The sequence below is a fragment of the Euprymna scolopes genome, chromosome 44 (assembly GCF_053919585.1).
Source record: "Euprymna scolopes isolate OS-2025 chromosome 44, ASM5391958v1, whole genome shotgun sequence".
Taxonomy (NCBI): Eukaryota; Metazoa; Mollusca; class Cephalopoda; order Sepiida; family Sepiolidae; genus Euprymna; species Euprymna scolopes.
In genome coordinates, this window is record NC_136525.1 from 22,256,970 (window position 1) to 22,269,854 (window position 12,885).

At 34.1% G+C, this 12,885-nt stretch overlaps 1 protein-coding gene across 8 annotated transcripts in view; it reads right to left on the minus strand.

The window, feature by feature from the left end:
- Nucleotides 1-12,885, minus strand: part of LOC145268736 (choline transporter-like protein 2) — a 382,616-nt gene that overhangs the window by 78,061 nt on the left and 291,670 nt on the right. For all 8 annotated transcript variants that reach the window (XM_080124315.1, XM_080124314.1, XM_080124319.1 and 5 more), the window contains 2 exons: nucleotides 11,578-11,651; nucleotides 3,435-3,513 (listed from right to left, as the gene is read on the minus strand). In XM_080124315.1, the coding sequence (XP_079980441.1) occupies nucleotides 3,435-3,513; nucleotides 11,578-11,651 (153 nt within the window). The remainder of the gene's footprint in view (nucleotides 1-3,434; nucleotides 3,514-11,577; nucleotides 11,652-12,885) is intronic.

Genomic DNA, 12,885 nt, shown 5'->3' on the forward strand with positions numbered 1-12,885 from the left:
ATTCAAATTGGCACTTATGGCAGCAATTAAAAGTGAAAAAGAAAATACAGAAAAGTCTGTATATAGAACAAAGATGTCATATTCCAAAAATTATGTAAATCGATCTAGTAGGTTTATTCAAAACTAAAAAATTCAAAACTAAGAAAATCAAAATTTACGATTTTTAGCAATTTTATTACTAAACTGCACTGAACGTAAGGCTGAGTTTTCACATCAACACGTCGATTTGAGTTGTTTCTCCCTTTGTTATTTCATCGGATTTAATCATGCCCAACGAAAACACGACTCACTTAGTTGAAAAAATTTGATTTTCTTGAATAGAAAAAAACTAGTTGATCAAATTACGTGATTTTTGGAATACTTCATCTTCATTATGTGACTGGTGCATACATCATACAGACGTATCTGCATTTTCTTTATATTTAATTACTGTCAGAAGTGCCAATCTGAATAAGCACCGGAACTTATGCATTTTAGTCTTCGGGGACATTTATTTTCATTTTTGAAGACTTCCACTCAGAGTAGGGGGGGGGGAGACAATTCAAATTTGTATTAGTTGTTCAAATTACTATTCTCATCTTAGGTCAACAATACCCCTTTATTAAAAATCAAAAATATAGAAAAACTTGCAATGTATTTTCACCTTCGCATATATTTTTTTTTTTTTTTTCATTTTTGGAGACTTCCACTCGGAATAAGGGTAGACAATTCAATAAGTTTTTAATGAAAGTTGTCATTATATGAAAATGTATGACCGAAAAAAAAAAACAAAAAAAAAACATTTTTATTTATTTATTTTTTTTTAAATTAAATTTTCGGCATTTGTTTTGCAATTCACTGAGTTACCAAGCAATTGCAAAAGAAACAACAAAAATAAACAACAAAAAAACAAATATATAACAAATGTTATCAAACGCAAAATAAATTACTTTTCTACCAATCTGAATAAGTTTTTAGCGTTTTTATTTAATTTAAAATGTTTATTTGGTTCGAAAGACAAGTGTTAAGCGCTACATAACAATAAAAAAAAAATGGCTGCAGTGTCTTTACTTATTTGAAGTCTCGACAATTAAAAACAACTGGAACATGCATGGTCCCCTGTGAGTGCATAGTGAACGAGGCATAAAAAAAGTTACTACATTCAGCATTTGCGCCCCTCCCCCCATTTAGCCCCAAAATGGGGACGTCAAATCCTGGTGGAAATTTGAGTTCTGCAGTGCAGAACTTCTGCAGTGCAGAACTTCTGCACCATGCAAAAAAAGAAATGACTAAGTCTATCATTTGCACCCCCCCACCCACTCTACTTAGCCCCAAAAGTCCCCAATTTGAGTTCAGCACCATGCAAAACTGCTAAATAGACATACACAGAAAATTTTGGACAAATATGGTAAAATAGTTCCAAAAATGGAGTGTTTTTATTAGCCCTAAAAGAGCCCCTGGGGCACACCCAAGAGTTATCGTGAAGAATAGAAAAACAAAATTATACGGAAATCAGTTAGTTACAACTTTTCAGAAAGTTTTATACAAATCCAAGGTTTAATAAGCACAAAAGTGTCAATTTTAGCCATTTTAGCCTGAAAGTTTTCCCGGAAAATCCGTTTTTACTTTTTTACTCGTATCATGTTTGTGCAAAATTTAAAAAAATCCCGAGGCGTAGTTATTGAGAAAAGTGCAGACAGACGAACAGACAAACGGACAAGAGGGACCAAAAAAAAAAAACAATAAATGTCACGGTAACATTTATTGGGTGGATTTCTACCACCATTTTGTTTTATTTCTTATTTTCCAGAAAGGTAGAAAAGTAACTTATCTTGCTTTTGTAATTTATTTATTACTAGCGGGGTGGGGTGGGGGGTACCCGGCGTTGCCCGAGTGTTTGGTGGTGTGTGTGGTCGGGTGGGTGTGGGGGGGTGTTAATGATAACCTAAGAATAAGCGAAGTAAAAAGAGAAAACAGAAAAACAAACGTTAAAACTTAAGCGGGAGGGGGGGGGGGGTAATCAAAACATCGAAAAAAATTCAGTTGACATTTACAATTCTTGAGAGTATCTGTTTAGTAGCACAAAATCAATCACTTCATTATTATATCAATCAGTATTGATATTAATAATTAAGTGATTGATTTTGCACTACGAAACAGATACTGTCAAGAATTGTAAATGTCAACTGAATTAAAGGAATAAATTATAAGATGATCAACATCATGAATTTTGGAATAGTCTTGTCATTTATTCATATATTGCTCTGTAATTACATTGAACTTATTAAATAAGGATTGGTATATATTATAAGAAAATAAAATATATTTCTGTGGATATATATACTAGCAAAAGTAACCGTCGTTGGCTGGGTTCAAAAACAGCCTACAGAAAATGGACTCTGATTTATGAAAGTATGATAGGTTATGAAAAGGAAGGGTTGTAAAGAGATAGCTTCGAATTTGGGCGTATCAAAACCAAAGCAAAATATGATGAAAGTAAAAATAAAATAGATAATCCCCATAATTTATTATACCATACCTGTTCACACTGAAACACTTATCACAATATTTTGTGGATCTATATTAAAAAACTTTGTTAAACTTTGTGACATATTTCCATTCTATGCAGTCAGGCGCGAACGAGCACCCCATAATTTTATTATACCATATTTCTTCAAACTGAAACATAATTATCAAAGTATACTTACGCAGATAGATATGAAAAGTCTTTATTAAAGTTTGTGCCTATTTTCATTCTATGGAGGCCAGGCGCGAACGCAAACCTCACAATTTTATTATACCATCCCTATTTAAGTTAAAACATACTTATCAAAGTATTCTTATGTACATCTATATCAAAAACACTTGTAAACGTTTTTTTTTTCATACTTTGGGGGCCAGGCGCGAATGCAGACCTCCACAATTTTTATGAACCACCGTTCTGCCAGATCAAACATACCCATTCCTGATCTGCGACATATCTTCTATCATTATATGTAATCAGTTTTTAAAAATAGTCAACCACATAGGAGCCTATTCGTGACCACACACACACACACAGCTTTATATTATAGATATATATATGGATATGGACATGGCTTCAGAGGCTAAGAAATGAGGGTGGAGGGTTGTATGTTTTGGTTTTGATTCTAGCTGATGGTACCCAAATCATATATGTATATATTTTAGTTTTGATCTCACTACTATATATTAGGTTCAATATAATAATCGATAGAAAATTGTCTCTATAATAATAGATATGTAACCTGCATGAATTAGAATATCATATTTAAGCATATCTTACGACCAGGTAATGACGAACGACCTGCTAGGATTTAATAAATTTATAGATTTTTTTTTTCAAATTGACAATAGCGTCACATACCAGCAAGGCCATGTGGCGTTGCCCGGGCACAAATGTTGTTATAGTTTGGTAGATTTAAAATGTAACTTACTTTAATTCTCCGTATCCACACAGTTGTTTCTCTGTGTCCATTGGATATAGCAACAGTTTGTAGTCTCCTCGGGTGAAAGCTGTTTAAGATAAGAAAATGGAGACAAATTTAGAATCGGATAATGTTGACACGAAAATCTTTGAGGAGATCTAATTAATTATAAAACTGCGGAACTTGCTTACTTGCATCTTGTCTTCCACAATCAAGCGATTCCATCTTAAAAACAAAAAAGGGATGAGAGGTGAATTCGCGCGTGCGCGCGCACACACACACACACACACACACATTTATGATGATGATTGCAACGTCGTGTCAGACGAGTGCCACTCCCTCAGACACTTAAAGTCCATGAGCCCAAAAATGGCTTCCATCGCCACAGGACCATTTTATAGACAAATGCCTGAGGGAGTATCTATACACAGATGATGTTACAGAGTCTTAGCTTTGTACGACAGCTAAGTCTCTCTTTCGGTTCAAAATGTTGAAATCCAGCAACAAGCAAGAGCAAGATAGCCAGCAACAAGTTAAATTGCAGACCAGCTTAATGCGGGTACTGGTCTTCTGCTTTATGTTTTTTTTAAATCAGAGATTTGCTTCTCCTAGAAAGGTTGCCTTCACCATGGCTTACAGGAGCTCTCTGCACCCGAACACACACACACACACAGTGCTAGTTGGCCGTTGATCCTGAAAAAGGGTTCATTCACCCTTTGGAAGGTCTTGTTTTTAATCCTTCAGGGAGACTAGCCACCCTCCTCACCAAACAAGTCTGGTGGGGGAACCAGTTTAGTCACCGGTGACCTGACCATGAGGCAGATAGTACTGGGTTACATGGTACCAGTAGCATATGACATGACCTGACTACATACACATACACACATATATATCATTTAAACACGGGCGTGTTTGAATATATGGTTAAGTGTTAGTTTTACTCATTTAGAACTACTTTAAAGTTTCACCGCTCACCTATTTTGCAACAAAATTCAAAACAATTTTTACAGTTCATAGGTCACCTTGTCAGCTACATTTTGAAAAAAAAATTTCAATTTTCATTCAGTAAAAACAAATGTTATAAAATTACTGTGTTCAAAAATTCTCAGAACCTAAGGAACGGAGAGACGTTTTTTGTTGTTGTTTTTTTTATTGGCTGTTTGTTATCATAGCAACCAAATCTGTTATGGTACCTCAAATCGGCTGAGAACAGCGGAAATGATGACGTAACCGGATATAAAACAAAAATTGTCACTAATAATTCACCGCTGTCTCAATCTGTCGCTAATTCACAGGTAACAAGTGAAACAGAGAAAATATTATTTCAAAACAAAGCCTGGAAAAATCATGGATTACATAGAAAAATGCGCGCATGAAAAGTAATATGATTAAGATTTAAACGTGGAAAAGTAAAGGGACTAGTTGTTAAAGCCGGAAAGAAAAAGACAATATTCTAGTAAAAAAATATAAATTTATAACTTAAAATGGTAAATTTTCAGATTAGGTCCACCACCACAATTTTCTTTTAGATGACGAGTTTTAACGGTTTTCGACTATGCTGAATAGGAAAATCGCATTGAAATCTTTCAGAAATACGTATTTATCGAGATACAAGTTGTATTATGCATTGTATTCTTTGGCGGCCATCTTTTTTACATGCGTGCCATAAACAAATCTACTCATCTATGACTGACACTGCACATGCGTATAAAAGATGGCCGCCAAAGAATACAATGCATAATACAACTTTCTATATCTCGATAACTACTTATTTCTGCAAAATTTCAATGCGATTTTCGTATTCAGCATAGTCGAAAAACCTATAAAAGTTGTCATTTAAAAGAAAATTGTGGAGGTGAGCCTAATATAAAAAATACCCTTAAAATATTACAATTAAGAATTGGTTATATAATGTTATATTGAATAAAAAAAAAAAACCCCTTAATGCTGCAATATTTTAAGTTATAAATTTATTATATTTCTCACTAGAATATCAAATCCTAGAATAAGCAAAACAATGCAACGGTGTGACAGACAGACTCAAACTTAAAATATAATAATGAAACCAGCTATGCAGCTTCACTTTTATTTGTATAATTCATGTGTGTATGTATAACAAAACATATATACAGGGGTTTTTTTTTTCGTGCATTTTACATGTAGGATGCTACTTCCATTAGGCGGTATGTCCTTGACGCTATATTTCGGGATGTCTTTCCTTCGTCATGCGGGTTTTTCACTTTCAAACGTGTATAATGGGTTTTATTGTAGATGAAGCGAGTTCGCAGAAATTGGAAATTACTTTATCTGTTTCAGATGCATAATTTATTAATGTCGTATGTTGATACTAGATATTATTTAATTTTATTATTATTTATCCTTAATTATTTTTTTGTATTATTAACTAGTCTTTATTTGTTTATTTTTAATTTACAAAATACACACACACACACACAAATATATATATATATAGGTATTTAATAATTATTATCGTAAATAATTATGCCAGCCCCTTTAAGAAACTTGTTTCTTATCGTTGAGCACTTTCAGTTGAAATAAAAAGCCGATCAATTTGGCTCATGTGAAGATCATCATATGATTAGATCACTCTGAAAGACGTTAAAAACGTTTAAAAATAAATGTTTAAATTTCAACAATATTTCTCGCAGATAATGGTAGCCGAATGGATTAGGTCCTTGCTAATGAAGCCAGAGATGGCTTCTGTTGCCGGGTTCGAATCTATCAATCGGTGTTAATCCTGACACCCTGCACTGATGATTCCTGAAAGGATGAAACACTAGTGTCTGTAGGTATTTAATAATTATTATAGTAAATTATATATATATACACACACACACACACACACACACACACAAGAATTAAATCAATAAAAGTGAAACTGCATAGCTGGTTTCACCATTATATAGTTGCTTCAGCTAAAGTGTCCGTCACACCTTTGCTATATTTTAGGATATCTTCGAAGAGGAAAAAATAAAACGATTTCTTCAAATGATGTATAAACTTGCATCAATTTCTTACTGAAAAAAAATCATGTTTTTAAATTCGAGCATTAAACAAGCAGCAGAAAAAAAAAATAGTCTTCCTTTCACAATACGTTAAGATGTGTATTCTTCGATCACAATAATTCCTTTGATGGAAATAGACCTAATTAAAATTAGTGACAATACAAATTTATCAAACTAAAATTATCAGTAAAAAAATTAAAAGTCACTCATGATATTTCACTTGAAACACGAAAACATGACTCAACTAATAAAACGATCTCCATTATCAAAATACATAAGATATTAGATTATATTAGATTCAGTTCTCCATTGTTTCAAAATGCGACGTTCCCTTGTTGCAGGGCATATCGTTCTATGCTGATCGGCCATACAACTAAGTAAACACGAGCAAAATACGGCAAACAGTGAACAATTTACCCTGCAAGAAGTGGTGACCGCGATGTGATCTTTGGACATAAGCAGCAATTAGCATAGATAACATTGTCCAAGCCTGATCAACCACAATTTTGAACATCAACAATCTCAACCAAGAAACAACATTGAGCTCTTGAATTATCACTGGTTGTAAAAAACAAATATGAAGCCCAGGACGCATCAACAACTTCCTTCCTGCCATATTTTGCCTGTGCAATACTTTCTAAAGTATATAGCTGATCAGCAATCAAAGATCAGCCTCGCAACAATCTCTCCTCATGTTAAGAATGGTTTTTCTATTTTGGAAGCTATTCTTAACATGGGAAAAAGAGGGAAAGATTTGACCTTGACATAGGATGTTGAAAGTCATTTTTGGTTTAAAACGTTTTCGGTCAAACTTGTCTGCTGATCACGGAGAGGCGTGTTTAAAAGCAAGCATCTATTGTTAATAATTGTGAATTTTCATATATTTTTTTGATGATGAGTTGAGTTCCGCATATATGACACAAGGTTGAAACGCAACACTTATTGGAACTCTGTGTCTCTACCCACTGTGCCAAAATAGCCATTTGGTGTTTCTCCTTTTTTTCAGAATATCTTAAAGTCTAAATTGTGTCTATTGCTTGTCCCTATCTCTATTAACCCCTTAATAAAAGTCGGATGGGACACAAGCATGAGTAGGATGTTCAAAGACACTAGAAAAACGTGATCCTTTAAACAAATAATCTATAAACTTAAATCAACTTGCAGGAGTTGAAAAATAATCTGGACATGGAGTGATACGAACACAGCATGATGGTGTTCAGTAATAACCAGGCAACACCGGGTAGAAAGCATTTATTATCTGTCTATCCGTCTATATTTGGCGAGGGATAATTAAGCAACGAAGGTTTGAATCGTGAGAAAGCAACGGGTTTAAGCAAGCATACAGGTAAAGAGGCCAACGGGTCAGATTGACAATCAAATTAGGTGACTAGTAAGTTGCACCGCAAGTAAACCAAGCAGGAGCCGGATCTGACGTGTCAAGGGTTCCGGTTTTGAGTAAGTAAGTTAGTTGGGTGCTAGAAGCTGAGGGAGCAAGAGGAGTTAAACAGATCTCCCCATAAGGGAGCAACGGTCTCAAATGAGTGCGGAGAAATGCCTCAAGTCCGAGATCATCGGTTTCACTCTATGCTGTGGAAGACAAGATGCCTGGGAATGAAATAAACCAATATAAAAATATACATCGCCATATGTCTGTCTTGCATGTGTGCTTTGTTATAGGAGAATCCAGCTCCCCAAAGACGGTAGCAAATCCCCCAGGCAGCAGCAAAAAAAAAAAAAAAAAAAAAAAAGCCACGCAGCAACAGGTATGTCATTCATAAATGTATGAACCGTAAGAATTATTATATTATTATAGAATCAATCCTCTATTGAACATTATATATTACAAGGAATAATTTGTCTACAAGAGAAAAACTATATAACAATAAAATATACTTGGAAAAAACGATTTTATTTTTTGGTCCCCCGACAAAAGAACCTATAAATTAACCCTTGTCCGTTTGTCTGTCTGCACTTTTCTCAATAACTATGCCTTGAAATGTTTTGAAATTTTGCATAAACATTAAACATGATATGAGTAAAAATATAACAGAACGGATTTTCTGGAAAAACTCTAGGGGTGCCTTTCGGGTTAAAATGGCTAAAATTGACACTTTTGTGCTTATTAAAAAAAAAATGATGTCTTGGATTTTTATAAAACTTTCTGAAAAGTTGTAACTAACTGATTTCTATATAATTTTGTTAGTCTATACTTCACGATAGCTCTTGGGTGTGCCCCAGGGGGCTCTTTTAGGGCTAATAAAAACACTCCATTTTGGGGACTATTTTACTATATTTGTCCAAAATTTTCTGTATGTGTCTATTTAGCAGTTTTGCATGGTGCTGAACTCAAATTTACATATGCTAAGACCTAAAACTGCATTTGTTCATTTTCAGTAGGATTTGACGCCTCCTCGTGACTTTTGTGACTAAATGGGGGGGGAGCATATGCTGAACATGATCATTTTTTTTATGCCTCATTCACTGTGCACTCACGGAGGACCATGCAAGCTTCATTGATTTTTATCTTAAATTGCGGGTTTGTGGGTTTCAAATATTTCCAGATTTTCTAGAAAAACCTGGTAGCCGCTAAATCTAAATTCTAACCTGCTAAATTGCAAACAAAATCTCCAGATCTAGCGAGAAAATCGCTAAATTGGCAAAACTGATTATTTCCCTTTGCCGGTGTAAAATGAAATATTACCCTGTAAAAATTTTTTTTATCTATACGAGAGAAAAAGTATTTTAAGACGGAATTTTTTCAATTTTTGATACTTATCGAATTAATTTCTGTACAAAAAAATCTAAGAACATTGCCAGAGATATTGTTGTGGTGGCACACATTCATTTGCATATGTTGATAGTAATCACACATAAATAGGAAGACTCAGTTAGTCTGAGTGTGTGTTCACCAGAAGCCACCGAAGGCCGCTGAGAGCAGATATGTTTCTCCAGCAAAGACTCTTATTTGACGCCATTATGTAAATATCCTGTAAATATACCTTTTCCTAATACACTTCTTATTTGATCTACCTTTGTTTGTTGAGTCGTCATTTGTATTGCTTCTACGTTACTTGTTTCAACCTGCAAACTTAACAGATATAAATTACCTTTGTGTAAAATTTGTAAAAGGCTCAGTCGTTTCGGAACCTATAAGGAAGAAACTCAAACAGACTCACAAAGTCACTTTTATATAATAGTGGAGATACGAGTCGACTATACAACAATTGCAGAAAGAAAAACCAAGCAGAAACATGATCATAGCATAGTGATATTCAAGAACAATGATCGTTACTTTGACATGGTGCAAATGATGGCAATGATGACGCTAACAATCCTAACGATTAACTCAAAAGGCAATAAAAATGAGGACATTATTAGAAATACACCATTTGACCTTGGTGTAAGAGCTTTACTATTTGGACCAATCTAGATATTTTTATGCGTTGAAGCGGCGAGTGTTGTAGTTGTTGTTGCTATTGAAACTTAATCTATTAATTTGCTTATTTCGGAAGAGATAAAAATGTAAAATCTAGTTAAGTGACGGGTAAGGTAAACTGGTGATACCCGGACAAAACTCTGATTGTACGTTCCATAAAACTAAAGTCCAAGACCTAAAATACCATAAACAATTATGAGAAAAGTAAAAACTCGTGTTCATTATGCACATGTGTGTAAGTGTATGGCTGGAGTACAAAATTGCCATATAAAGGAATTTCCATGAACAGCGTTTATTTTAAAGAATTTCTCATCTATAGAGTATGTAACTATGGGTCAGCCTCTATGTAGACTACAACAAGGGCATGTTCACATCTAATGTCTACAAGTTGTATTTACAGCTTTGTAACTCCGTTCCCTTATTTTATCTTTTAGCCCTCATATTCCAATATGTGACCTAATCGCCAACGATGTTCCTGACAAAGGTGAAAGAATTGCTGGTTCTTATGCATCCTTTGAACCTGACGTAACTCGGCCATTGCTCAGTTTTCTCCAGAGCATGACCCAACAGCCGGATAATTCCGAGCACTGCCAATGAAATCATAACTCTACCTAAAAGAAAATAGTCAAACTTTAAAAGTAGAAAAAAAAGTAAAAACCTGTAATTTTTTATTTTTAATCTTTATTAACTGTGTGAAGAAAAGGTGTTGTTTTGGGTCATAATTTTTAAGCAAATTTTCTTTTCTTCAAATAAATAAGTTATTTTTTTTTTGTTCAATAAATAATTTCAAGAAAATGTTTTTGATTTTTTTTGTCAAGTATTTTTTATTTTATGAAGGAAAATTGAAACAAACTATTTTTAGGGAGGGCGGTTTATGTTTTTCAAGTATTTTTTATAAAACAACAATAGTGGGTGGGTTAGGGTTTTTTTTTTTTTTTTGCTGATTGAATGGGAGTAGTAGGATTCTTCTTCTAATGCCAGGAAAATTTCTTTAGAAAGATGTTTTATTTTCCTCAGACTTTTCGATGGCATCAGACGATGGCAAAGTGGATGGAGAAGAGGTAGCAAACATGCAAGGAAGCTTTTGAATGTTTTTGCTAGGATGCACTCGCGGCCGCAGATTGCACATTTATCAATTTTATCATTAGTTTCAGCTGTTGACAAAAATCTATTATGGCGTCCGGTGTCTGGAGCTGTTGTGCCAAGATGGTCAAATTCTTTTACTTTTTTTTTTTTTTTTTTTTTTTTTTAAATTTTTAGATCTTCTCGCCTCTTCCTGACTTGCATGCAAGAAATGGTGGATTTTTTGTTGTTGTTCTTCTTCCAAATTCTCGTCTGCTGCTCGGTTGGGCATGCACATAGAGTTGAAACTCAGCATGTGGCGTTGTGATTGACTGATTGCTATGTTACGTCAGACAGCAGTTAAATCAGAGTTGTTGATGTTATGTTCTGGGAAAAACCGAGCCGAATACCGAGTTATGTCTGGTTCAAAGGATGTATAAGTACCGAATTGCTGTTTTCAGAGTCGGAATCGATCTGCCTAATACTTATTGTTGGCTAGTTTTTGGCGTTAAAGTATTTTTTGATTTCTTACATCAAGTGGCTTCATGTCTGGAGCGATTTTCCTAAAAAAGATGATTTTTTTTCAGATTTGAATATTAAATGAAGAAAAAGGAAAAGATTTGCTTACCAAAATATGAAACAACAACAAAGCCGAGAATAAAGATGAGGAAGAGGATGCAGCAGATGACATCTGTGCATGACCTGAAAACAAGAGGAAACAAAATAATTAAATAAACGTTGTTAGATTAGTAGGTGCTTATCTAGTTTACAACCCAATCTCCAGAAATTTCAAGTCTGAATCATCCGGCAAGTTACATAAGCACCAATCAGCTGTCAAAAGTTTCAGTGAAAGCATGAAAAAAAATTTTAAACCGGAAATAACATTCTTGAAGTTTTTAGAAGAGTATTGTCTATTCCGACCCTTTCTGTATAAAACTTCCCAGTTGAGGGCGAAGGAATTAATGCTTTTGGCCAATTTTTCGATATTCAAAATAATACCAATCTCGTGAAAATTCATCGCCTCTGTCGAAATTTTTTGCAAAACATACATACATTTAAACAGACAGATGAGATTTATATTATAGATAACGATATATCTTTTTGTTGGTGACGCTGAGGGATGACAAGTTGTTAGAAGATGCATGCACAGGAATTCGCTGGATTGATTCTTCTCGGGGGAAGAGTGTGGGGCGGGGAAGATCGCAAACAAACTCCCCATATCAATTTCAGATTGATGTTAGATAACAATTTGTCCAAACTTTTGCACATTTTTTAAGCTTCTATAAAAAATATCACTTTACAAAAAAAAAACAAACAAACAAAAAACTCTTAAAATAAAAATATCACTAAAGTAAACTTAATTTTAATATAACTTTAAAACTATTTACTTACAATGAATCGCATTATTTTTATTACTGATAAAAATATCAATTACTGAATTTGAGATGCAAAACTAAGTATTAATTCAAGTTCAATATTTGCATTAAAGTTTCTATTTATTTTGTGTATGATGTTTTTGTGGGTAACACGCATTAGAATTGGAAAAAAGTGAAAAGGACGAGTGTTAGTGGAAAAGATGCTTGGATAGAAGGGTTTGAGTGGCGACCTAATGATCGAGAGTGAAAATCACCTAAAAACGGATGTCGAAAAGAACCAGGATGGGTATATCTCGTTCTCTTACTGGCTGATAACTAAAGCAAGCGGATGCAAAAAATTGCTGTTCTCAGAGCTCCAGCAAGGGTGAAAGCAACCGCATCCAGTAAGTGTATCGAAACAAGCGATTTATTTATGTATTTGTGTGTGTGTGTGTGTGTCTCTCTCTCACGCATAAAATTGGTTTTGCCGTGTTGTTTTACGGCATATCAACCCTTTTTGGATTATTTAATGACGAATCTGGTTAATTTGGTAAATGATTTTATGCTTCAAGTTTTTATAT